At 45.1% G+C, this 27,719-nt stretch overlaps 1 protein-coding gene, 1 non-coding gene and 2 pseudogenes across 4 annotated transcripts; 3 read left to right on the top strand and 1 right to left on the bottom strand.

Moving 5' to 3' along the window:
- The first annotated feature begins 1,638 nt into the window (after positions 1 to 1,638).
- On the top strand, positions 1,639 to 9,151 carry LOC147973513 (uncharacterized; annotated as a pseudogene).
- Positions 9,152 to 10,002: 851 nt separating this feature from the next.
- On the top strand, positions 10,003 to 10,075 carry TRNAE-CUC (transfer RNA glutamic acid (anticodon CUC)). Its single transcript has one exon. It is a non-coding gene; the product is annotated as a tRNA-Glu (tRNA).
- A 2,208-nt stretch (positions 10,076 to 12,283) lies between these two features.
- Positions 12,284 to 16,753, bottom strand: LOC147973512 (uncharacterized; annotated as a pseudogene).
- A 1,285-nt stretch (positions 16,754 to 18,038) lies between these two features.
- Positions 18,039 to 24,957, top strand: LOC147973511 (uncharacterized). 3 transcript variants are annotated; one of them, XR_015603662.1, is made up of 10 exons: positions 18,039 to 18,304; positions 21,638 to 21,751; positions 22,151 to 22,231; positions 22,457 to 22,570; positions 23,289 to 23,399; positions 23,825 to 23,890; positions 24,031 to 24,096; positions 24,173 to 24,316; positions 24,737 to 24,825; positions 24,941 to 24,957. XR_015603662.1 is itself a non-coding variant. In XM_087525028.1 (10 exons), the coding sequence occupies exons 2-10, from the start codon at positions 21,641 to 21,643 to the stop codon at positions 24,737 to 24,739; spliced, it is 960 nt and encodes a 319-aa protein (XP_087381154.1). In that variant the 5' UTR covers positions 18,039 to 18,304; positions 21,638 to 21,640; the 3' UTR covers positions 24,740 to 24,822. The 3 variants fall into 3 exon arrangements, 2 of the variants coding, with proteins under 2 accessions (XP_087381154.1, XP_087381153.1); XM_087525028.1 differs by lacking the exon at positions 24,941 to 24,957 and adding an exon at positions 24,405 to 24,668 and having other exon boundaries at positions 24,737 to 24,822; XM_087525027.1 differs by lacking the exon at positions 24,941 to 24,957 and having other exon boundaries at positions 24,405 to 24,770.
- The last annotated feature ends 2,762 nt before the right edge of the window (positions 24,958 to 27,719 follow it).

The following is a 27,719-nucleotide window of genomic DNA, read 5'->3' as shown; positions in this document are numbered from 1 at the left end:
TCTTATGAGTGCCAAATGTTCCATGAGATGCTCAACCAGCAGTGATAAGAACTCGATGTTTATGCGACTAGAAAGAAAAACATGATTGTTACATGGGGTCATCACTTATCCCTCCTATGTACCTACTACATATACATTTTAGTGCACAAAATCTTGTTCACTGAAATATGTTGTGTACAATGCAGACAAGTTAAGAGGGTATCGGTCTGATGCATTTTCTTGATCTCTGATTGGACGTCAGTCCTGCTTGAGCTCCACTGCACCACCAAATTGTACCGCAACAATGACAAAGCTCTATTGCATCACCAAAATCTAGCAAACATGCTTCTGCTTTGATGTTGAGTGTAGATAATACAAGTACAATCATTCAGTCTTGTGTGTGCGTGCGTGTGCGTCTACTATGTTTCTAAAAAAATATCTTTATCAGTGCCTATATACATGTGATATATTATCAAATCTAATTGAGCACCATTGACGTGTTTTCATGTGAAAAGCCTAATGTCTTTCATGTGGTTTTACCTTCATCAATGTTTTCACAAATTAAAAAGACTGATATTTATGTTTTTTCATCTCTCTGCTGGCAAATGTTTGTTGGGAGAGGTGACATTTGCGAACGTTTTAGATGACAAGTTTAGTTATATGGGTAGGCGGTTTTTTCAGAGAAGGGCAACTTTCTTGTAAAAACGGACACCATTTGATCTCGCGAAGCAACTAAAACTGTTAGGAAAAAGCGTTCGCTTGTCATCGCCCTCCCAGCTGACGTTCACTAGATAACATTACCGAAAATAGTGTAAGATTCTATAGTCCACTTCGTCCTTCAAACCATACCTACTTCCCCCTATCTATGTTATGATTTTCTTCCTCATATATCTGTCTTTTCCGTTGTTTTTCCTTGAAAACTACCTTAACTCCACGCGTTTTATTAACTTACGAAATAAATTATGATTTGTTTAATAAAACTAGTAAGTTTTTACCAAACCAAACAAAATCGTAAAACTTATTCAGGTAGATAAATCACGGGCGATTTGGTAAACATTTATTTACACAATCACATTAATATGGACAGGTAAATCACATGCTAACATGCTATAATATTTATACTCACTGCAACGCACAAGCAATTACCTAGTCAACTTGAAAAGCTAACACAACCAACCGTCCCTCGATCACGACCATAGGTGGCTAAAAACATCAGAATTCCCCAAAAGTTTGACAGCTAAGCATTCATGCGTAAACGTTGAAGACAACACGATAATCTCGAATTGCGACATCAAATAGAATCAATTGATCCTCTGCGGTCATAGCACCCTCCACTGTTTAAAAAAAGATCATATGATGTGGACGAGCAATAAAAAAAATTCAAAGATCTGCCGTTACATGTATGTATTTCAAACTGCCCACCAAGTCGACGTCACCCCTTTCCAAATATAATAAGTATTGCAATAACAGAAATTGCTAGGACTCCAAGCCAACCAAAAGACTCCCTAGCGACAGACCCCAAAAAGGATGAACATTGGACACTGAAATAACAAAAGATCAATTGATTCTATCACAATACGTGAAGGTCACAGAACAGAAGCATCAGGGAGGATAGATTAGGGGGAAATATCGGACGCCCAAACGACTGGGCGGGCGACCATGCACCCGACCGCGACGGCGCCGTCCGCCGCCGGTGATCGCCGGCGCGTCGGCGGGCGGTTCTGGGTTCTCGCCGAGTCCGACGAAGAAGACACGGACGGCGATGGGGATGCATCTCCGGCGGAGGCGCCGCCCTCACCGACACCTTCAGATCTCGTTTGCGATTTATTCCATGCAGGTTATTGCAAAGATGAAGTGGCCATGACGATCGATCAGGTTCTACCACCGGACGATCCGGCGCGTATCGGTCTTCACGTGGGCGAGAAGATCGAGATGATCCGGCGCAGTTCATCGGAAGACGGCGGCGTCGGCGATCCGGCCCTGGAAAGGACCCATTCCTAAGGTGAGTCTTCCAAATCTTACATTATTTGATATGATTAGACCGGAATCTTGGATTACGGTGAAGAAGCGGAAGAATGCGAGGCGGCACGCCGGTCGGCAGGCGTCGGCGGCGCCCGTCATGGCTGCGGCGGCGACTGAGATCTCGACCGCGAGGTCGATTCGTTTGAATCAGCTGCTGGGTGCGGCTGGGCCGGTTCGGACGGATTTGGGCCTGCGTGAAGTTGGGCCGGAGTCAGATGGGTATGAGGCCCATGCTGCTCCAGGCTCTTCTGCCCGCATCGTTATCGATGCCCCATGCACGTACGAGGGCGAGCGTGATTTCTGTCGTGCGCCGTCGCCCTTCCTTCTAGGGTTCGCAAGCTTGGGTCGCGAGGTTTCCCAGCTAGCGGGGCTAGTCGGGCAAGGAGGATCCCTCCACTCCGTACGATGGTCGGCCGTGGAGCAGCTCCGCCGCCTGCTGGGAAGACCACCGGTGCGGTGGGAAGGGGCGGGGCAGCTCCGCCGGCGGCGGTGGGGCCTGGGCGAGGTGCCCTGGCGTCGCCCGGACAGAGACCGCCGGCGGGCGGTGGAGGGGCGCTAGGTCTTCCGGGCCGGGGAACTACTATCCAGGGCGCCCGGCCACCGGGGCAGCAGCTCCCTGCTGCAGGGCGGGGCGGGCCGAGGCCGCCTGCGCCGGGTGCGGCGCCCGGAGCTATACCGGCAGTGGGTCGTGCTGGCATGCGGCCGACGGCGCCGGGCGTGGCCGGAGTGGCTCCGGCTGGTCGTGGTGCTACTGCCCTTGGGGTGGTGCAGACTCCCTCTGGTGGTCCGCCTCGCGCCGCACCTCCGCCCCACTACGTCGCAAGGCCGACTCAAAACCGCGTGGGTCCAACACAGACGAGGCCGAATTCTAGCAACAGAGACCCCAAGGATCCGCCCCGAGGCCAGTGGGGGGATGATGGGTATGATGCGTATGGTGACGGACAGCACCGAGGATCCTCTTCCACGGGAGGAGGTCGTGGATTTGCCTGGCAAAGCAACGGGTCTGCTGAGAGACCGTTTCTTGGCCTGACAGGTGGTTTTGTCGAGGGGGCCTCCGGCCCGGATCACCGTCAGAGAGGAGGCTTTCGTGGCCATCGTGGTGGTCGGGGCGGGGGCCGTGGGAGATTTCGCCGACCGCCCCCGCCCAGGGTAGTTGATCCTGCGGCGCCTACAGTGGAGTCCGACCATACTTCCACTGAGCTTCCTACCCAGGCGATGGAGGTGGTGAATGCCTTGGCCAGTGTTGAGGTTCCTGAGGCTGGGACGGTGGATGAGGCTACCGACAGGTCTGATGCCGAGAGGTCGTCCAAATATGCACGTAAGAAGGAGAGGATGATTTGTTACCGTTGTGGTGAGAAGGGCCACTTCATTGCTGAGTGTGAGGCCCAACTGTGTGAGTCGTGTGGCAAGCCTGCACATGACTCGGGGGAGTGCCCGTTGTTGCGTGACCTGCCTCCGACGCTTAATATTTATGGAGTCTATTGTGCTGAGATCATGTTTTTTGAGTCCCCGGCGGCGAGAGAGGTCCCGGAGGATACCCTGAGCTTGACTACCGGGATTGTGAAAGCGACCCAGGGCGAGGTGACTGAGGCACAGATTGTGAGGAGGCTTCAGGAGCTGGCTCCCGGGGATTTTAGATGGTAATTGGTGCTCATCGAGGATAGGGTTTTTAAGGTTGATTTCCCAACTGTGGATGATTTGCAGAGATTGTTGAGCTTTGGCTTGTGCAGAGTCCCCGGTACTAAGTGTATCCTGGAGTTCCACGAGTGGAAGCAGGTTGAGCCTAAGGGAAAGCCGCTTACGCAGGTCTGGTTGCGGTTTAGAGGGGCTCCATCTAAGCCTTTGCAGGATGCTCGAGTGGTGGCTAGTATGGGCATATTGGTTGGGAAGACAGAAAAAGTGGATATGGCTTTCACATGTGCCCATGGGATGGCCCGGCTTTTAGTGAGTGTTCTGGATATTGAGTTCGTGCCTGATAAGGTCAACTGGACCTATAGGGGAGAGGTGTTCCCGCTATAGATCGAGTTTGAGGACACTGATTTTATTTGCTGATGTGGTTAATGGTAACGATGTTGACATGCACGACAGTGATGGAAATGCGGGGGCCAAGGGGGCACCATCAGATGAGCCCACGCGAGAGGGGTCTGACGGTTCTCACCCAGCTACTCAGTTGCCTGGGGATGGGACCGGGGTTGAGCCCGCAGCATCACCAGCGGTGCCCATGACTACTCTGCGTTTTGGGTCCTTTGAGCCAGCCTCGGCACCTCCCAGACTATGGAGTGACCGGGTAGATTCTGATGATTATCTTGAGCACACGCTCCCTCCGTTGGAGTTCTAGGGGGATGCTGGATTGTGTGCTGGACGGTCGGCAAGGACTTTGGTTGGAGCTACGGAGAGGAGGCTGGAGGGTGCTTCTCTTGTCCTGGCGCCTCATGTGGACGCGACTCCGGTGTCGGCGACTGCGGGCGAGGTGGGTCGTGGGGGAGGGGGTTCAGGGCAGGTGGCCTCGCCTTCTCCCATCCCCATCCCGATCTCGGTGGCGTCGGTGACGCCGGCCCCGAGGGGGTCGGCCGGTGCTGGGAGAGGGAGCCCGAGGCAGGCGGCCTCGGCTCCTGCTACTCCGGTGGTGGCGGTAACCACCACGGCAGCAGCTGCGTTAGGGGGTGCTGGGGCAGGAGGCCCTAGCTCCTCCTTCTTCCTCGACGGTCAGGAGGACCGCTTCTCCTTCGCCGATGGCTCATCCGTCTGAGCCGGCGGGTGGGGTGGGAGGAGGGCGCGGGCAAGCGGTCCCCGTCATCCCCTCTTCGCTCATACCCATGGCCGGGGTCCCTGGTGTGGGGCACCCATCTGAGGGGCTCGGGAGCCCGCAGACGCCTTCTCTGGTAACCTCGGTAGACCCTTTGAGGGACTCTATGCCAGGTTTTACTAGGGAGGAGGTTGTCGCATTTGGCGGGATCCCGGACCCTATCTCCGAGGGGAGACGGATGAGTGCTCGCATCCTCGACATCCCGGAGGTGGATGATATGCAGCAGCGGTGCGCTATGAGGGCGGCCAAGCTTCAGGAGGCTGCATTATCTTCTGGTATGTCCGTCAACTTATCTAATTCCTTATTGCATTTTTCTAATGAGGAGATTATAAATAATGCAAACCAATTAGGAGTTTCACTAGGTGCTATGGATAGTGAGATTACCATTTCGGTAAATGATCTATTAGATTTGGAGGCGGAACGTGCCTTAAAGACTATTCATAATCTTGCAGCAGTTAAACCAATGAATGATGATGAGATTGATGCGTTAGGGGTTAGAGTGCTCGATAATTTGTGTGCGGATCTAGCACCCCCCAATCATGACTCTGAGGAAGATGATGTACCCCTAGAGAATGATGCTAGTAATATATGTGAACCTGGTTATGAGGACCAGGCGACAGAGCCTAGTAAACCTAAGCGTAAGTGGAAAAGGAAGATCTATCCCGATTCCGCAGTTCGTAGGAGTGCTAGGATTCGAACCACTAAAAAATTCCATGATGAAATATCAGAGGAATCTTTTGGAGTAGCAGAGGTCTGAAGGACTTGGCTAAAAGAAGATTCCTAGTTGAGGCAGCTTTAGAGCAGAGGTTAGATTTTGTTGCTCTATCGGAGACGGGTAGAGATAACTTTGCGCCCCAGTTTCTTTCTTCTCTTGTGGGTGGTATTGATTTCGATTGGCATTGCCTCCCTCCGCGAGGAAGATCGGGTGGTATCTTACTAGGTGTGAGATGCGATTCGCTTGAAGTCCGAAGTGTAGTGATGGGCGACTTCGCGGTGAAGTTTCGAGTCAGGTCTAGGATAGATGGTTTTAACTGGGCTTTGGTGGCGGTTTATGGTGCCGCACAGCCCGAGCTTAAAGCGGAGTTTCTGGCGGACCTTGTTCGAATCTGTGGGTCAGAACAACTTCCAATTTTAGTTGGAGGTGATTTCAATATCATCAGGAGGAGAGAGGAGAAGAACAATGATAACTTTGACGGCAGATGGTCGTTTATGTTCAATACCATTACTGAAAGCTTGGATATGAGAGAGATAGAGCTTTCTGGTAGAAAGCTTACCTGGGCTAATGCTCTGCCAAACCCTACCTATGAAAAACTTGATCGACTTCTTGCGAGCGTGGAGTGGGGACAAAAGTTCCCTCTGGTTACGGTGCAAGCTCTTTCGAGGGGAATATCTGATCACACCCCATTGTTCGTGGACTCAGGGGAGCCGAACCACGTGGGTAACAAGAACACCTTCTCTTTCGAGATGTCATGGTTTGAACGTGAGGGGTTCGTGGACTTGATCGCCAGGGAATGGGATAGAGGTGTAGGAGGCAAGACTGCGATAGAGCGTTGGCAGAATAAGATTAGGCATTTGAGAAGTTTCTTACGGGGTTGGGCTAAGCACCCCAGTGGTGTGTATAAGATTGAAAAGGATAGACTCCTTACTCTTATACAGGCCCTGGACATACAGGCCGAATCCACTATTTTATCGCCAGCTGAGCTTCAGGTTAAAAATGAGGCGGAGAAGAGGTTGAAAGAACTGCTCCGCGAAGAAGAATTGAAGTGGGCTTTGCGTGCAAAAGTCCGCAAAGTGGTCCAAGGGGACGCGAATACTCAATTCTTCCATTTGATAGCTAATGGCAAGCAAAGAAAAAAGCGTATCTTTCAGCTTGAGCAAGACGAGGGCACTATTTTAGGTCAGGATAACCTAAAAACATATATTACTGACTATTATAAGCAGTTATTTGGACCTCCGGAAGATAATTGTGTGTCCCTCGATGAGTCCAGGACTGAGGATGTGCCCCAGCTATCGGCTGACGATAATGATATTCTGGTTGCCCCGTTCTCGGAGAAGGAGGTGTTTGATGCTATTGCACAGATGAAAAACAATAAGGCTCCCGGACCGGATGGATTCCCGGCAGAGTTCTATAAAAAGTGCTGGCACATTATTAAGGGGGATTTACTACCTATGTTCCATGATCTGTTCTCTGGACAGCTTCAATTATTTCACTTGAATTTTGGGACTATCACACTGCTTCCCAAGAAAACGGATGCTGTGAGAATTGAGCAATTCAGGCCGATCTGTCTCCTCAATGTTAGTTTCAAAATTTTCACCAAGGTCGGGACTAACAGGCTCACACAGATTGCGCATTCTGTGGTGCAACAGTCCCAAACTGCTTTCATGCCGGACAGAAATATCCTTGAAGGGGTGGTCGTCCTGCATGAAACACTCCATGAAATCCATTCCAAAAAATTAGATGGAGTAATTTTTAAGGTGGATTTCGAGAAAGCGTATGATAAGGTCAAATGGCCATTCCTCCAACAGTCATTGCGTATGAAAGGTTTTGATGAAGCCTAGCGCCGACAGGTTGAATCATTTAGCAAAAGATAGTGTGGGAATTAAAGTTAATGATGACATAGGTCATTACTTCCAGACACATAAAGGCCTAAGACAAGGAGATCCGATGTCCCCTATACTGTTTAACATTGTGGTGGATATGTTAGCAATTTTGATAGGAAGGGCTAAGGAAAATGGTCAAGTAGGTGGATTGATACCTCATCTTATTGATGGAGGTATATCCATCCTTCAGTACGCTGATGATACAATCATCTTTATGGAGCATGACTTGGCCAAGGCGAGAAATATGAAGCTTGTGTTATGCCTATTTGAACAATTGACCGAGTTAAAGATTAACTTTCATAAGAGCGAGTTGTTCTATTTTGGTAGGGCCAAAAACGAACAGGATGCTTATAGGCAATTGTTTGGGTGTGAGTTGGGAGAGTTACCCTTCTCTTACCTGGGGATTCCAATCCACCATCGTAGGCTGACAAACAGAGAGTGGAAGTGCATCGAGGACCGATTTGAGAAGAAAATGAGTTGCTGGAAGGGTAAGCTCATGTCATACAGAGGCCGATTAATCCTGATTAATTCGGTGCTCACGAGTATGCCAATGTTTCTCCTATCGTTCTTTGAGGTCCCAGTTGGTGTTAGGAAGAGACTGGACTTCTATCGATCGCGTTTCTTTTGGCAGGGTGATGAGCTTAAAAGAAAATATCGGCTTGCCAAATGGGATATCATCTGTAGACCGAAAGACCAAGGGGGTCTAGGTATTGAGAATCTAGAAGTTAAGAATAAATGCCTTCTTAGCAAGTGGCTGTGGAAGCTCTCATCGGAGAATGATACTATGTGGGCTCAAATCCTTCGCAACAAGTACCTCCAGACAAAAACTTTCTGGAAAGGCCTGATGAAAGTCAAACAGTCCTTGTTTAATAGGACGAAGTTTGTTATTAGAAACGGCGTGAGTACACGTTTCTGGGAGGATACTTGGCTCGGCGAGACACCCTTGGCCATCCAATATCCGTCTTTATACCGCATTGTTCAACGACGTGAGGTGTTCGTCGCATCGGTCTTTCAATCTACCCCCCTTAATATTCAGTTTCGACGAACGCTAGCGGGCAATCGTTGGGAAGAATGACTCCGTCTAGTTAGGAGACTGATGGAGGTCCAGCTTTCACAACAACCCGATGAATTACGTTGGAAATTGACTAAGTCTGGAGTATTCACGGTTAAATCAATGTATATTGATGTTATTAATTCGAACTCCATTCCTACGTCCAAGCATGTTTGGGATGTCAAAGTTCCTTTGAAAATAAAAGTGTTTATGTGGTTTGTCCATAAACAAGTTATTTTAACTAAGGACAACTTGATAAAGCGTAATTGGACAGGACCTACTAGGTGTAGTTTCTGCGATCGGGATGAGACTATCAAACACCTCTTTTTTGATTGCCCGTTGGCCAAGGTACTTTGGCAGACGGTCCACATTGCTTTTAGTATCAATCCACCGAATTCTGTTAATGCGTTATTTGGGACATGGCTTAATGGGATTGAGCCTGACTTAGCGAGACATATTCGAGTTGGAGTTTGTGCTTTGTTGTGGATTATCTGGACTTGCAGAAATGATTTGGTTTTTAACAGAATATCATGTATACATTTTTTGCAGGTCATATTCCGAACTACGGCTCTGATCCGTTCATGGTCGCTACTCACCCAGACGGAGGCCAGGGAGCATTTGGTTACTGGGTCTTTCCGCTGGGAGATGGTAGCTCGGAATATCTTCAACCGGTTTGGATGGCGGTCATGTAATAGGATAGGCAATTAGTTTCCCTATCTAGTTTTAGCCAGCCGGTTGTGACGTCTTTTCTTGGCTAGTTGGTGTTTCTAGCCTTTATTGGCTCTGTGTGAGCTTTCTGTGCTTTTTAATTACTTTTGAAGACCTTTGGAACCATGTTGGCACTATTTTATTTGGTTAATAAGATGGTCGTATGCATCTTTCTGATGCAGAGGTCGAGGAATCCCCCCTTTTAAAAAAAAAATGTGAAGGTCACAAGCTATCTGAGGGGTCTTGGCTAATCAAATTGTATGCCCCCTTAGCGATCATGCAATGCTTGCCACACAAAAACTCTTATCTTCAAAAATGGACTTTGATTTTCTCTCTCTCCAGAGTTTAGCCAAATGAAAGGTTGAAGCACTATATATGGAACTTGTAGAGTACTCCCCATTCTTACTGCACGCCCACGATCCAAATCATAGCACTTACAGATCGCATCAGGATTAGTAACAATAAATAAAATGTTCAGGGAATTGAATCCTGAGATGAGTGTGACCGAAGTGTAATGAACATGTTATGATTGCCCATATCAGGAAGTCAACGCGAAAATCAAACCATCCTCACATTGCCCATATTAAACACTATGCCCCATCTGGCCACCTGAACATGTTTGAATTTGACTTCCTACAGAACCTAGCGGATTTCAGTAGGACAATTGCGGTTTTCGAGTTGATCCTTTGCATATGGAGGGGCAAATTCTTGATTGTTTTGAGTACACGAAAACGACCAGGATATTTTTCCTCAATAATGTGCGACGAGTTTGATTCTCGGGAATTGGGACGGAATAGATCAAGTTATAAAGAAAATTTACTCTCACAACAACAAATCCGTCGTAGTCTAGGTGGTTAGGATACTCGGCTCTCACCCGAGAGACCCGGGTTCAAGTCCCGGCGACGGAACCTTTTTTTTGTTTTTCTAGTTTTTTTTTTAGTATTTCAGTGATTCGATACTCTTTTGAGAGAAGTAAATGTAGATTTTCGCCAGTTCCCTTCGAAAGCCACGTCTTTGTGTAAAGAAGTCTTCGGCCTTGGGCCTGATTTTGACAGTGGAAACTCTCCTCCCATTCTCTAGTCTCTTCAAAAAGAAACTGTCTAAACATTGCATTAGTTCCATTTCTTTTCAGGACCAGAAAATTACAATTCCGCAGGATACATTTTACCAAAGGAGAGTTCTACCATTGCCAGGATTGTCTAGGATCACAACTCAAAACTCGTTTCATCAGGTATGAAGGATACATTACTTCTGTCAAGCGTTTCACAAAACTCAGTACATTTTTCAGTGCACAAGTAGGTAACAGATGAAAAGTTGGGGCAATAAAACAACTACTCTCTCCATCCCATAATACAGTATAAGAGTATTTTTGACACTACACTAATGCCAAAAACGTTCTTATATTATGGGAGTACCCCTAAACTCTGCAACCCCTAAACGTTCTTATAAGAGTATCTTTAAGTTGTTCTGGGCGTGATTAGTGGAGTACCCCTAAACTCTACAACCAAAATCCAGATGCATTCGGTAGATAAGACAATCCAGAGATTAGATACACAAGGGAAAATTCCGTTGACCTGATACAAGCTGCCCTATTGTACATGTTTCTTTGACTAACCCGGCAGAACACTGAAATTTTTCAAGAAAAACAACAGCTTGAAGAAGCTTGTCACGGTACCATGGTGCGATTCTGAATATAGTAATTCATGGTACCAGCGAAATCAGACAGCCATGCTACCTGCACACCCTTCAGAAAAATGGCCAACCAGCTCAGATGCAAAGACAGAACAACTTGGTTCATTAGAAAAAACACAGCTTGGTTCAATTAAAAACACAGCTTAGGGCAGTAAACTGCATGAAAAGCGTGTACATTAGGCTTAATCTCGTGAAAAGCAGAAAAAATTAAATCTGCACAAGCCTTAATCTCATGAATCATTTGGTGACAGACCATATGAGTACGTCGAAATCGCCTTCACCAGCTCTTGGGAATCAGTCTCTAGAACAACCCGTCTCCTCCGACATTCTTGAGCTATTTGCGATGCAACACAACATGCTTCTGCTTTGGCTTGCAGTGGATCTTGTAAAAATTGCAGTTTGTCCGCACCTGATCCTACCGCCTCGCCCGAGGAGTCTCGCATGATAAAACCCCATCCACAGTAAATATTAACCTTCACGGCATTCTTAGCAGGGGGAGCCCAGCACTGGTTCAAAGTCGCCACAACATTCGTCTTCTTGAAAAAGAAAGTTTCATAATCGGCAGCAGTTCTTCTAACCTGGAACAGGACCTCATTCACAATCAGTTTCCTCTTCTCAGAATCACCTTGTTACGTGTGTGCCACCATGTCCACATCAACGAGATAATCATTCCGCAGGATACTTACCAAAGGCTGTCTAGGATCACAACTCAAATCTCGTTGCAGATATGAAGGATACATTACTTCTGTCTAAGGTTTCACAAAATTCAGTACACTTTTCAGTGCAATGTAGGTAACAGATAGGCAATAAAACAACTAGCTTTATGTTGTTCCGGGCATGACTAGTGGACTACCCCTAAACTCTAAAACCAACTCGTTTCTTTAAAACACCCACAAGCATTTGGTAGATAAGACAGTCCAGAGATTAAATACACAAAAAATTCAGTTGACCTGATATAAGCTGGGGCCTATTGTACATGTTTATTTGATTAATCCAGCAGACCACTGAAATTTTTGAAGAAAAACAACGGGTAGAAGAAGCTTGTCACGATACCATGGCGCGATTCTGAATATCATAATTCATGGTACAAGAAAAATCAGACAACCATGCTACCATGGCGTTACCTGCACACCCCTTCAGCAAAATGGCCAACCAGCTCAGATGCAAAGACAGAACATGGGTTAAACACAGCTTGGTTCATTAGAAAAACACAGCTTAGTTCAATTAAAAACACAGCTTAGGAAGTCTTGCATTTCATTAGGACACAAGAGCGAAAAGGTTTCACGGTGAATGTCATTAGAATGAAGTAACAAACTAATGATAGTCATCATTATGATGCTCATACAAAAGTAAACACATTCGACAATATTAGAATGAATGGTTGCCGTACCACCAACAAACCAGGTTGATGATGTTCCTGGCAATTAAGATGCTCCATTTGTCGCCAAATTCATTCCCATTAATGTTCTCCACCTGCCTTGGGCCTTCTCCCTTTCTACGTCCAGAGACAGCGAGCCATCGATGACAAGGTTCGTGATCGCAAGCCAAGACAGCCAATCTATCTCATATGGGCAGATGTTAGAGTTGTGCCGAATATTACTGTACAAGGTAGGTTACAGTCGGACTTTTTTTTGGACTGTGTGTAGATAGGGTAGGAGTTGTGTCCTACTAGGACACTTGTATCCTAGGCCTTTCATATATATCAGAGGTAGACACATGATGTAACCTATGCCAACATAATAGCACAGGCACGCGAGGGAGCCTGTCCCGACGCCTGGGCGGTCGGGGTGCGGTATTGTAGCGGTGTCATGAGGAGGAGCGCTCGTAGTCAGGCCCCGAAGATGTATCCATGATGGTGAACCTTGTTAACAAATCCCGGTGTCGTACTTGTGTGATTGCTTGGTCCTCGGTAGATCACCGGAGCGCCTCGGATTTATTCTTACAGCAGAGGAAGTACTTCTTGGTCACATTCGCACTATCAATCCTCCTCATCGACCTATCGAGGCTGAACATAAAGAGGCCTTCCCCATCAACCCAGATCACCAACGTCCCACTTTTGCCTCGGGACATCTCCAACCTGACCTTTGCCTAGATCTCCAACGTGGCCACTCGTTGCGGCAAGGAAATTCTCATGTCAATCCTTTCAGAAAGCACCGAGTTGCTGGAGACATCGCCAAGCGCACTATTGTGTCTCCAAAGTGTCATCTAAAACCCTTGCACGATGACCAACAGAATCCCCCCGTCTGCTGAATTCCCCAGCAATGGCCACCTGTTACGCTTTGCTTTGGGCGGGAGCTTCAGATATGACAGTTCCATATTGCTAATGTGCAGCGTGGCAACGTGAGTGAGCGACATTTGTTTCCAGCTACCACATAGCCAATGGATGACACCGCCAGAAGCAGCGGCCGAGGATAACACCAAGTAAAGGCCAAGCATTAACCGAGGAACTCCTTAAGACCTCATCCATGCTCCACTCTTTGAGCTATAACACACACAGATGAAACAATCTCCTTTTCTTATCCAAATGCCTATCAGTTGGAAGGACTGGGACATGCGTACATAAAGGTCGACATCATTGGTGACAAACAAGGCATAATGGTCAGGAGGTACATATCTGTGGCCAGAGACGGAGGACGAAAAAAAATTAAGGTGTGGCGACGTCTTAAGGAAAGAATTTTTTGGATGCAAATTGAAAAGTGAATACACACTACAAACGAAATATCAAATGCAATGAAAATGTGGACATGTTTCAATAGAAAAACAACCTAAAACATACCCATAATGAAGCTGTTAATGGCATGTCCTGAAACATTAACCTAAAACATGCCCATAATGTAGACATGTTTCGATGGAAGTCACTTGATCTTGATGAGTGACATGTCCCGGAACATTAACACTTTCATGGGTGCTTGGATTTGTTTTTGAGCTGCTTCCACTACCAATTACTTTAAAATACTTTGTCAAATATGCAATCCACAGCGTCAATCTGTCACTAAAATCTGATTGGATTCAAGTTGCTGTTAACAATTACTATAAAATTTCAGAGACATGAGAAATGCACCTCTTCCTCCCTTTCCTTTGAAGTTGCTGACCCGTCCCCTCCTTTTCCATCTTACGGCCCAAACTACTGGAGCTTTCTGCCGCCGCCACTGGAGCCCTGGAGTCGCTGCTGGTGCTTGCTGCCGCCGCCACTAACGCTTGCTGCAGTCGCTGGAGCTTGCTGCCGCCGCCCTCTAAGAGCATCTCCAGCCGTTGCGCCCCCAAGACGCGCCGAAAATCGCCTCTTGGGGGCGAGCCGGCGGGTTTTTCGGCGTGGGGGCGAGTACGTCCCCAGCCGTCGGGCCCCAGACGTTCCCACAGTTCGGCCAAATTTCAGCAAACACGACATATTTAGGCCAAATTTCAACAAACACGACATATTTCGGCGAAATTTAGACTTTTTTACATGAATAAAATGCACGGGAAAAAACCCTAAACTACAGGCCGAAGTAGGCGCTGAGCAGGGCGTAGTCGTCGCCGGCGTCCTCCTCCTGCTTCTCCTCCTTGACACGGCCAGCGCCGCTGCTCGACCCCTCGCCCCGGCGCGCTGCTTCACGGCGGTAGCGTTTGGCGATCTCCTCCAGGGCGCGGCGCTCGCGGTCCAGCTCCATGCGCGCGTAGTCCTCGCGCGCCCACTGCAAGGTGGCCTCTTCTTGGTCGGCCTCCTCGGCGAGAGCAGGCTCCGGCTTCACGGCAGCGAGTCCCAGCTCCGGCTTCACCGTCGCCAGCCCTGGCTCCCTCTTCGGCTTGACCAGGTGAGGAGTGGCCGAGGAGGAGGAGCCACGGCCGCCATCGTTGATGACGAGGCCGGCGCCGCGGGTGCGCTTACCGAGCGGCGTCTCGGACGGCTCTGGCTTGACGCTGACAAACGCCGACGCGCCGGAGGAGTGAGAGGAGGATCGGGAGGAGGAGGAGGAGCAAGAGGAGGATGACCATCCCATCATCCTCCTCGGCAGCCACGCGCCGCCGCTCCGAGTGGTCGAGTACTCAAACGGCGGGTCGTTGCCGCCCTCGAGGTGCGCGAGGACGCCGCTGAGCGTGCGGCACGGGACGCCCCACCACAGGCGGCGGCCCTCGTTGTTGTTGCGGCCGCGCGGCGCCGGCGCGTTGTTGGTGGAGGCGAGCCGCACCTCCTGCCGGTGTTCAAAGTACGCCGCCCACGCCGCATGGTTGTCGGCGGCGTACTCCGGGAGCGCCCGCTCCGCGGCCGTCAAGGGACGCCTGCGCATGCTCGATCTCGGCGTGGAAATATGTGGGCGCCTCGGGGACGGGCAGAGGGGGGACAGGGACCCCGCCGGCGCTGAGCCTCCACCGCGACAGAGCGCGTACGTCGGGCGGCACGGGGTAGTTGGCCTCGTGGAGGAGGTGGGCCTCCCACTCATGCAGCGAGCGGCGGCTGAAACCGTTGGCCTCCGCCGCGTCGCCGGGGTACCTCGCGCTCATGGTTGCCGGGGGGAGAGAGGGGCTCGAACGACGAAGAGAAGGGAGGAAGTGCGGCGGCGAGGAGGGGGAGGATTGGTGCCTCACCGGCGCGGCCAGGGGCGGCTTTTATAGCGGCTCGGGGGCGGCTGCGTGTGAACGCGTGGCGGAAGGCGGGGCGGCGTCGCCGCACTTCGCCGCCCGTGAATCAATGGCAGGCTGACCGGCGGCAGCCTTGGCATTGATTCCCCGCGGGAAAACCGAGACGATGAGGACGACCAGCCTTCGTCTCGCTGACGCGCCGGTCCTGCCACTCTTTCGCGCCAAAACGTTCGAGTCGGCGCCCCCGGGCGCCCCCCAGCGCGCCGGGTTTGGGTTGAGTGCGCCGGCGACAATTTTGGCCCAATCCGGTGAAAAACAGGCTCATGGGGGCGCGACTGGGCCGATTTTTCGGTGCCGGCGCTAAAAAAGCCTTGGGGGCCTGTTGGGGGCGTGGCTGGAAATGCTCTAAGCCCCCAGCTCACCGCCAGCGTAGCCTACCCCATCGCCAGTCGCCCGCCTGGTCCTCGCGACCTGAACGGCCGCTGTCGCTGCGCTAGCTTCTTAGGGTTCGTCGCTTGCGTGTGCGTCATGTGCCTGAGCGCTCGATGGAATCGAGCTCGACCGCTTCCTGGGCCAACTCTTGCATGTATGTGTCGGCCCATCAGGCCAGCGACCTCTTTACCTGTTTTGTGGCTGCACTCGAACGAAGGAATGAGACGATCGATAGCGACGATAGATGCGTACGTATAATTTTTTTGCCCAAAATCAAGGTATGGCGACCGCTATATCTTGCCCACCGGGGGCCTCCGCCAGTGTCTGTGGCTAGGAATCTCAAAGGTTTCGCCAGTGAGTGGATTGCAGACATATAACAAATCATTTAGGAACTGACCGTTGGGAGTGGCAACTTCTGATTGGCGGCAGAGGACCAGGAAGTTGTCCTGGGATGCAATGGGCTTATAGAAGTTAAGGCTTACACCAAGACCTGGAATGAAGGTCTCAAGGTATAGTGGCTTGATAGCATTGTGAGTGGATTTGCTACCAACAAAGCGTGACAATTCAGACATCCGCATGAAGCTTGGCACCAAACATCGGGTTTTGTCAATGTGATACTTCCAGAGGTTTGAGGAAGGCTTGTCCTGGTAGAAGAAACCAAGAGGAAGGGATGGGGTGAAACCGTGATCACGGTGCCTCCTCCTAAGGCCGAGTTTTGCCGACAACGGCCAAATCCTTTGGCGAAGGCACGCTGGGAAGCCGCGGGAAGGCCGACCGAGGGCATCAGGCGATAGCCTTGGTTGTCCCGCATCTAGCGATCGATGGTGGCTTTGGACCAAATGGTCACCGGCGTGAATGGCAGCGACCAATCCCACGAGCTCAACTGGAGAGCCGACTATCATGCGAGATGAAGAGGGGTAAAATGGTGCGATAGCTTAATGAGCTCAACTGGAGCACAATGGAAACACCATTGGGGGTCTAGGAATACCGGAGTGAGGAAATCGATGGCGATGTACATGGCAGGGCTTGGAGCTCGCGAGGAAGACGACCCTAGGTCATGGGCTTGTCGTGGAGGATGTCGACGTGGCACCTCGGGATCCTCAAAGCGCGACGGGTATTGTCTAGTGTGCTTCAACGACATCAAAATTAACGGCGGCGGTCCAAGGGTGAAGGTGGGGAAGATGACACTGTGACACCCTGTCATGGCTTTCTATGCTCAAATTCGTCGTCTCAAAGGTTGACGGCGTCTCGGCAGAGCTTCCTAGCGAGGTTGTGGCACTTGGGGTTACCGTTGGATGTGTGCCTGTGTGACGACGGCGACCGGACGCTCTCGGGTGTTCTTGTGGGAGAGAGATAGAGGATGAGAGAGAGAATGAGGGTGAAACAGAGAGAGATGAAGAGGGGAGGAGAAGGAGAGTGCAGAGATGTGTGTGGAGCTCGTAGTGGCAGCGGTGCAGGGTTGGGGCGTCGGGTTCGCCGGAGTTGAACTAGTGTTGTGTGGTAGGGAGAGATAGAGAGAGAGAGAGAATTTTTCCTTCTATTTCTTTATTTCTTTTTCATTGTTAGGCCCACATGTAAGTGAAAGAAAGAGAGTTTTTTCATGGAGGTGGGTCCCGCCTAGACCTAGCCATGGGTTGCCCAGCCCGGATGGCCCGACCTGACCCGGCTCGAAAATCCCGGGCCGGTAACATGCTATCGGGCCGGGCTCGGGCCTGAAAATCAAGCCCGATAGAAAGATCGGGTCGGGCTCGGGCCTATGAAAAATGGGTTTTAGCCATAGTTGGGCCGGGCCGAGTGGGCTGTTTCGGGCTTTTCCAGGTTCGGGTCGGGCTTGGGCCCGATTTAGTAGGCCCGGTGGTCGGGCCGGGCTGGGCTCGGGCCTGGTTTTTTTGCACAGGGCTTTTTTTGGCCCGGCCCGGCCTGAGATATGACCAGGTATAGTCCCACCCATAAGGAACATATCCACAGAGGGGCAAAAATGCCCAGGAAACATCCCTTAGACGGTCAAAGGCCTTTTACCAGACAGAAACGACTCAGAGGGGTATTTCCATAAGCGAAGTTGATGAAAGAGGGGCAAAGTTGAGCACATGATCTGTTTTTAGGGGTAAAGATGAGAATGCTCGCAAATTAGGGGGGATTGAAATGGCCCAAAAAATAACAAAACAAAACAACACGACCTAACCTAACCCTAACCTAACCATTTTCTCTCCCCAAACATCTCCCAACCTCAGCCGCCACCATTCCTCTCACCAGATCTTCTTTCCCTCTCCCAATCTCTAACCTTCCTCCGCTCTCCCCTTCTCTTCTCCCGGCCGCCCATAACCTCACCACCACCACCCACTCCCCCTCTCTTTCTCTCTCACAGCGCCCAACGTCTTTGGTCGCCCGGCGGCGTGGCACAAGCAGCACCAGGCACATAGTAGGACACGGTTTAATTTGTCTCCAATACAAAGGTGATGTTTCTTCTTTCCCTTTCGTCGTATTTTGACTAGATTCTCCTTAGTTAAGATCCCCCCCTAGATGGAAGTACCAGTTGAAGATCTTGATCTTCAGAGACACATTGAACATCCAAAATAATTCTTGTGGAAAATAGTGACTCACATATACCTTTCCAACAAGGAGAATCCTAATTCTTTGATGTCACTCATGTAGTGGTTTTGAGTGGAGGTACTTATTCCGTAGGAACTCTTGCCAACCATCATCCTTGTTAAGTAATTTTTACAACCACATGTGGGGAGGTAAGCATTATAATGGGATCCTCGATGACTAGTCCACCTTGGTATCTTTTACTTGCATATAACAGTCCACATGACCAACTGATACTTTTTTTCTATTCATCACATTTCTAGAAAAATATGGATAGCTAATACTCCATTATTTTTCGTACCTCTTTTGGTATCTCAAATAATAAAAGCATACACATCGGTAGGATAGTGAGTATCACATTGACAAGGATTATCATGTCCCCATGGAACAAAAGTTTTCCTTTCCAATTGTTAAGTTTATTTTCGAAGCGATCCTCCATCCTCTTCCATTCTTTATTAAGGAGTTTCCTATGATGGACGGGATTTCCCAAAATACCTAAATGGTAGAGAAGCTATCACACATGTTCAAAACTCTTATCTTCTATTGTCACTGTCATAATGCACTTGTGCATTGTACTAATCAATGCAATTTCATTTCACTAAACATTTTCCTTGTCTCGCCTTGACTAGTGAAGGATGTAGGTGATATTCTTTGTTCATTAGCTTATTTCTCTATTTTGAGAGTTGATCTTCCATGTTCTTTCCTTTTATTATGTGAACTTAGGTTCATACAATTTCTCAGTTTGTACATGGTAATTAATGATCACATTTACAACTTACAAAATTATTAAAAACAACAATATAATGGGTAGAAACTTGTTCTTGTGAAAATTGGTAATACAAAGATTTTTTTTAGATGTGATTAAACTACCAAAAATAAGATACATTACATGTTATGCAACTTATCTTCCATATTTCATCTTCTAATTTTTACAACTCTTAGGCAATCCTATTTATATATCAAAGTTCACGTTGGCATGCTTTTTTCCATGTTTTTCGCAAATTTAAATGCTGAAAACATGATTTTCTTTCTAATTATAGAAAAAGGTCACATGGACCCGTGCGTAAATATGATTATTCTTGCAACACAACCACTAGTAGAGAAAAGCCTACTAGTAGTATGCCAAAATTGTCATTAGTGGCATGTAAACAACACACCACTAGTATCATGCGACTAGTAAGTGGTTACTAGTGGTGTGACCATCGTACACCACTGTTAACCGGCCTACTAGTGATGCAGGCTGCCCAAGTCAGTACCTCAATGGTAACCCACTCAAGATGGAATGGTTTCACACCTGCACTCAAATGTTCTTCATATGTTGAGTTTTGATACATTGTCCAACCAAGTTATATGAGGTTGTTTAACAAGCAATGCAGTTGTGTAGCATGCCTCAACATGTTGCATCTTAACAACATAGTTTTGACCCTTTGGGTGTGGTATTTCCGGCAAGGAGCTGATAGGCAACAAGATATGCCCTCATAATACTTCTATATGTGACCTCTAATTCCATAGATAGGACAACTTAGACTTCTTATAGGATATCCTCAGCAAGACCATATCCATGAGCAATATAAAACTTAATTAGTATTATGCTATTGCCAAAGTTCCTTTCATAACACAAGATTGAACTTTGAAGCATCATAATCAAGGCCTAGGACATGTATACATAACCATGTCAAGTTTCCGATGAGATGAAATCACATAAAATTGAAGATATGTTTATAATTTAGTAACATTACCAATGAAACTCTCTTTGGTAGTTGTTTTATCGCACAAACCTATTTGTTTTGTCAACAAGACCTAACATTAATTATTTTGGTGTGTGCTTAGTTGATTGCTGTTTTTTGTTGCGCCTCTCATAAAAAAACACATGTCATACAAGTTCAACTGTGCAACAATATTAGTTTGTGCATATCAGTACGACTATTTAAATTCAAAATGTAATTTCTTAAATCGATATTAATCACCTTTTTGCATTTGAATCTGCTATCTTCAATGTCTTGCTTTAGGTCAGACACATTGTCTTCTTTAGTTTCCTTGTTATGACCTTCATAAGTATATGGTCTTCATTGAAGCTACTACTACTTTCATGACATGGCATTGACATGTTTATGCTAAATTAGAATGGATCTGAAATTGTTAGAATCGTTTGCAAGTGATAAACATAGGATTTATATTTTGTATTTTATAGATAATTAATATATAAAGTTTGCAAATATTGTTTTTTTGAAAATCATCAAATGTAGCTAAAAACTTGAGAACGTCTATTCAAATTGATAGATTCTCACTCCTACTATTTAATTAGCTCTGTATAAATAAAAATTGTGATAAATGTCTTTATTTGAAGATTGTAATGTTAGTTAAAAATTTGTGATAAAGGTAAGGGCTGACTATAACACAAAATAACATGCACAACAGTTTGAGTATCAAGTACTAATTTCTCTATAGTGGATCTATATATGTGGTGGTTGAATATGTAGAACATGACGATTTTCAGTAGGTTATGACCATAGTAGTAAATGGATCTATACTTTATCATGGATCAAGCTGAAACTGTGAAATGTGAACAGGCGTAAGTATAGAATAAGATACTAATCAAAGACAGAAAACTTAACTGGTGTCATCGAGCGGTGAAAACAACTAAAATCTTAAACTATGGATGAATCGTTGTGGCTGCTCTTGATCTTGGAAGTAGTTTTGCATTATATTGTGCGCACGAATATGCAACCTTCGGTGGTAGGTAGTGGATGAAAAGTGTAGATACTACTCGTTTCTAGATGATGATGTGGTGGCAAAATGAGAAGAAAAATGGGACGATTGGGGAAGGTTTTTTTTACAACAATAGTTTTATGGGACCCAAGAGGATGGTGTCGCTTCTGTGAGCATAGCCACAACCTCTCACTCAACCACCACTTCTTCTTCCTCGTTCGTCTTGCCGCTTGGTTTTCTTCCTCCCAAATCTTGGATTTGTATTTGATTTTTCAAATTATGGATGGTAAGTATTGGAATGTTGAAATTTCGTTTTCATATATTCATCTTCGCACTGGATTTGATTAGTTATTATGCTAGCATTCCTTTTACATAGAATGTTTAACTCCCTGTTTTATTGTCTTTTCTGGTTTTCTCTACAAATAGCATATCTGATTGAAGGTGCTACATTTTTGTTCTAAATATTTGTTCTTGGGTGATGATACTTCTAGGAGATGGATTGCAAGGATGCAAGTAATAATGAGAAGTTGAATCGATGCTATGACTTGAGGAGTTCAAGCGTCAAGATCCGTGGTTATTTGCGAAGCAGTTCTAGCAGAAGTGAGGTACATATCTAGTTCAAAGCTCTACAAATTTGTTACTACGTTCTAAACATGAACCCCACTTTTATTAAATTTGACCAATTCAAATTCATTCTTACATTGAATCTTTTATAAGATATGGTAGCATTTCTGATAACTTTTGGAAATTAAGTAACATGGTTAGTGTCTGAAGCTGACTTTGGTCTACTATGTCCAATATACGAATGAGTCATAAGTAATACTGGTCATTAGTTTCATTGGTATTTGCATTTAGAATTAATGTTCACGAAATTGTTTGCCTGTATGAAGGAAGTTGCGTGGAACTATATGTTCTATTAATGGCTTTCATTTCTATACAAAATCTAATTTGTATATAATCTTGTTAATTTTGTTGTCTTGTGTATTTAAAATTTATACTTGCAGCACATGGATGGACGACATGATGTGAGATCTTCAAATCTGAAAAATGGTTGTGATGTAGCGACCAACTCTGACAATATGAAGGTAAACATCTGAATATTAGTTGTGTTGTGTACCCGTTGCCTTATTACATGCACAAACAATGAAATATCATTAATGTATGAGTATCAATTGCATATATGTTGTACAATGCAACACATTGTCCTATGATGTATTGTGCTATTGTTTTTTTCTATACTGAAGATGAAATCGATTAAGTCCTCTAGATTGTGTTTCTTAATATATGTTATTGTTTGTTCAATTATTTAGGCGGTTGATCATATTGATAGAATGAGACATGAGAATGTTCATTGGAGGTATGACTTGAGGAGTGCAAGATTTAAGAGTGCTTCTGATGTACCTAGTAGTTCGTGCAAAAGAAAGGTACATGTATAATTGTAAGAACTATTTATGTATATTGCTTGATTTTGAATATGAAACGATTGTTTATTTCTGTTTATAAATTGCAAATTATCTATCTATATAACGTTCCATGTTATGTACACTAGTATTTGTGATAAATATAAACAATCAAGTAACATTAAAATTTAGAAGAATTCATGTCTTGTCTAATCTATTACCCTAAAGATTCTAATAAAATTGACACTTATAGCTATCGTCAAAGGAATTATTGCTAGCTATAGTCAGTTGTTGCTATGTTGTAACGTGATTCATTTACTAGTTTTTCTTCGAACATGTTTAATGAAGATGATAATAGGCTGAATTTTTTTGCCCCGCAATGCTTGGTTCATCACTACACATGAGATTCAATCGAAGTCACGGGAGATATAAAGATAAAGAAACAAAGATTAACTCATAGTTCACATGTAATTAGAAAACTTAGAAAGAATATTTGTGAAGTGTTTTTCTAGGTTTGAATCTAGTGAATATATTGAAATCCATCCTTCAAATTTATATATAAGAACGTTCAATTTTAACTCTAATTTTCTTCAATACTTATTATGTGCTTATTACATACAAAAACAATATTATATTTAATGTTTTTATATTGTACTAAATATGTGTTCACCAATTACAAGTTTAATTGTATATTTTATTTTTCATGTTCATTTTGTGGATAGTCATAAACCTTTTGTGTCAGCTGAATCGACATGATGGAAGGAATGATGAGCACATGAACAGAAACAATGTAGTGAGGAGTCCAACCGTCCAAAGTAGTTCCATTCAGCAAAAATGGATTACCAAGAGCAAGGTACACTTCTATTTGGAAGCATTATATATAAGTTGTGTAAATAAAATATTTTTTTGTGTACTATATGTTAACATTAAAAATAATTTCACAAAGTTAAGTAACATATTTAAGATAAGGAGATGAATTTATTATTTTTATTTTTCTTCTCAAGTGATTGCAATTAAATTGAGCTTTGGGAATATTGTGCCCAATTATATGAAGAATTCTAAGAAATAATGGTTCAATATGTTACTTAGGCTCTAAGTATTTTACATATGATATGAATGTATATTATGAATGAATTGTGATCAATTTAAATTAGATATTCCTAATTGTTGGATATCACATTCAAAAAACATGGGCATGCATGATGGAAGTGTTATTTATACTAGGACCTTTGATTGGAAAATTGGTGACGCTTAACCTAAAAAATCCATATTTTGTAGTATAATATAACTCGTGGGTACAAAAATAAGAAGAGGACGGAAGCAACGCTAAATTTTGGAAGTCGGGTAAGTTGTGTGCTTTGTAATATAAGACAACTAGTACTACAAAATCTAGCCGATATTCTCAATCGATGTTTTTGAATGCAATTTACATGTAAAAGTATCCTACCAATTACAATATCATTTTGTGTTCATAATCCATGAAGGACAATACAGATGTTCCTCCTTTAAACAATCCACCGGGATTCAAAAATGTGACGCCAAAATATGAGGTTGTACACTTTCTCATTTGCTTTAGGTTTTAATTGATAAAATATTTAAGCTCATTAATTTTTGTTTGGAAAGCAGTACCATGTTACTGCCCATCAAATGGGGCACTTTCTTTCTGATGCGTGTTATGCTTGTGGGAAACCACGAGGTCCATGCATGCCAATGAAGAGAGACAAACAATTTTTGAGCCTTCCAATAGTATCTTCACGTAGAGAATTTCTGGTATGTAAGATAGATAACAACACTTCCATGTATTTTGAATGCGACATGTCTTTATTTTTCTGAATTATTTTTTACAAATGTGTCCTAGACAATACCTTGCAATCTCCGTGAAAAGGTTAACAAGATGGGTGAAGATAGGATAAATATTGAAGATATGTATCAAAGAAATTACAAAGTTAAAATTGTAAAAGCTTTTGCAATGATGTTTCTGTGTGGAAGTGGGTGGCAAGAATTTTTGATTACTCATGATATTGATGACGGTGATCGACTTTGTTTCCACTTCAAAGAAGACTTGATGACTATGGTTGCATTTGTTTACCGAGATAAGCTTGTATGGCGTGACGGAAAGAAGGTTGTATCAATTATGCATGTGTACTGCTAGTTGTTCTTTATTTAGTGAGTTTTTGTTGAAATTTGTAGTGACAAATGAAGTTCAACCAACTTACATGAAAGGGCTTGTCCGTTCTTTCAAAATGGAGATGAGTAGCACTGACATCAATTGCATGCTTGTAAGTGACACATTCTTCTAGAATAGTACCAAGTATATTAACTAAGTACATAGCTAGTTCATATAACGTGTCCCCAACTATGCACCATGTGTCATTCTTAAATTTTCATTTGCAGACACTTAACAATTCTATTACTGAAGAACTATGCTTGCCAAGAGAAGGTGAAGTTACACTTATCAATCGCAGAGGTGATGTTAAAGTGGAAGGTGGATACTCCATTTCTACTGATGATGGTTGTCTTGGTTTGACATCTGGCTGGAAGGAGTTTCTTCAAAGATTTCCAATTCCAATTAGATCTATCATTGAAGTGAATGTGGTGAAAGAGAATAATAAGTTAATCATGTACTTCCTAATGCTGGAGGTAGATGTGTAGGGCGCCAGAGTTATATATGAAGTAAATTATAAATTGTGGTCATATGTTAACTATCAGACATTTCAAGCAATTTATTACTTATTTGAACTGGTTATGTAATGTGCTCAACTTTGTTAAATTGAAAAATGTACATTGTGTTAGCACAAAAGCTTGAGGTTATTTTGTATGTATATGGTTTGAATAAATAATTAAATTAAAAATGAATGTTATAGTTAAAACATAAATTAAGAGGAATCATATTAAGATCATGCTAAAGAAAGGTAATATTTTATCGGCTTGTTCATAAAATAGAAGTATAGGTTAAAAATAAATCATATGTGTAGATTGGTGTAAAACTATACTTGCATCGACACACTAAAATTAGGGTTATACAAGTAATGTAGATTCCAAGATTATTAGTTCAATGAAATATAATTGTAGATGCATCACTCTTTTAGTATAATTTCAAGTACATTTGTATGTGGAAACCCTAAAATCTGAATATAAATTTAAACTATAAAAATCCTAAACCCTAAATGGTACATTTTCTAAGCATCTAGGAATATCTGACACTACCGTGTGGTTGTGGTTGTAAATTTAGATCTGAGATGAAAACCATGTCACCATCACCAATACCACCTCCACTACCGATATGGTCATGGGCACCGAGAGTATTCTACCATAATGGAGGAGGGAGGGGAATGAGACCGATGGAGACATCGCTGTTGGAGATATGCCCTAGAGGCAATCATGTGATGATGATATTTCCCCATGTATTCATGAGTCTTTTGTATTGTCCTTGAACATCATCAATGATATGTATCAATAAGTATGTGACTTGTTTGTGGAACTATGTATTGTATGATGATCGTTCTAATGGTCCCTAGTTCATAAGCTTATGCGGACACATGCCCTGACTAGTATACGACTCGGTTGATGACTATGTTTCACAAGACATGTGCATGGAGATGCTAAACTGATAGTATGGACTCGGTGATGGAGATCACCGAGTCGGACAGGCCCACTTTGAGACGCAGCAAGATATTGTCATCTGTTAGTCTCGAGTACAATGCCGATGCCATGCCGTAGACCTGAGGTCCTCGCATGTTCTCGGGATGAGGATTGACTCACTTAGGGTCTATCAAACGCTACTCCATAATTGGGTAGTTATAAAGGTCGCTTTTGGGTGAGTCGTGAGACATGCCGCGAGACATGGTTAACCAAGATGGGATTTGCCCCTCCTATATGGAGAGATAATCTCTGGGCCCTCTGGAGTGATTAGATTCAAAAAGCATGGCCCTGCGACTTGGGTTAAGTGTTAACCCAATTCAGGAATCTGTATCACGGTTTCGAGAAGAGAGGTCGAGCTACCACAAGGGTGACAAGTACTTGCCTTGAGCTCGACAACAAATATCATGAGGCAAAAGGAAAGTTGCATACGACACATTGTCGAGGTTCGTCAAACAACTTTACACACACTTGGGAGTTGGTACATTCTGCTAGGAGCTGCTACCCACTATCGACTCTGGTCATGTCCATGTGTACGTGAACCTATAGGGTCGCACACTTAAGGGGCTGCAGCCCATTCGGATTGGATCCGAATGGAAAATGGAAGCATACTCCTAGTGGGCTCAAGTGTTGAGCCCACCTCGGTGGTCTATATAAAGGGAAGTGGGCACACCACTTAGGGTTGATCTTTTCCCACCTCGCAAGAGACACTGCCGCCACTGCCCACCCCCATGCCTCGCGACCAGACCTAGCAGTCTGCCGCTCGACGCTGCTCCCCGTACATATGGATACCTTGGAGGCATCACATCTGCGGTGCTTGGACGAACCGTTCGAGGGAACCGTGAGGCGTCATTCATGGGAGATCACCGTTCATACGTCTTTGCTGTTTGTGGGATTTCAGCAACGCGAGGAGGAGACGGCCCGGGAGATCGACTACATGCATCACCAACTCTACTTCCGCTGCGGTGACTGTGTGTCTAGTGGTAAACCCAATCTTCTGATCTATTTCTAGGATCATGATCTTGGGTGCGCGGTAGAAAATTTTTATTTAGCGCTAGCGCAGTGTACCGCGTGTTCCTACACTCACTACCACCCGCCTGGCCAAGAGCATCATCACATGGCCTTGTGATAACCCACAAGTATAGGCGATTGCAACAGTTTTTGAGGGTAGAGTATTCAACCCAATTTTATGGATTCGACATAAGGGGAGCCAAAGAATATTTGCAAGTATTAGCAGTCGAGTTGTCAATTCAACCACACCTAAAGAACTAAATATCTGCAGCAGAGTGATCAGTAGCGCAGTAGTATGATAGTTTGATAGCAGTGGTAATAGTAGCAATAGTAACGGTAACAGTAAAAGTAGCAGTTTTATAGTGACTGTAACAACAACAGTAGTAACTTAGCAAAGATCAATATGCGAAAAGCATAGCCATTGGATCAGTGATGGATAATTATGTTGGATAACATTCATCATGTAACAGTCACAACCTAGAGCGATACACACAGCTCCAATTCATCAATATAGTGTAGGCAT

Source organism: Triticum urartu, chromosome 5A (genome assembly GCF_056163025.1).
Source record: "Triticum urartu cultivar PI428250 chromosome 5A, HENAU_Tu73, whole genome shotgun sequence".
NCBI classification, from domain to species: domain Eukaryota; kingdom Viridiplantae; phylum Streptophyta; class Magnoliopsida; order Poales; family Poaceae; genus Triticum; species Triticum urartu.
This window is presented reverse-complemented; position numbering and strand designations above follow the sequence as displayed.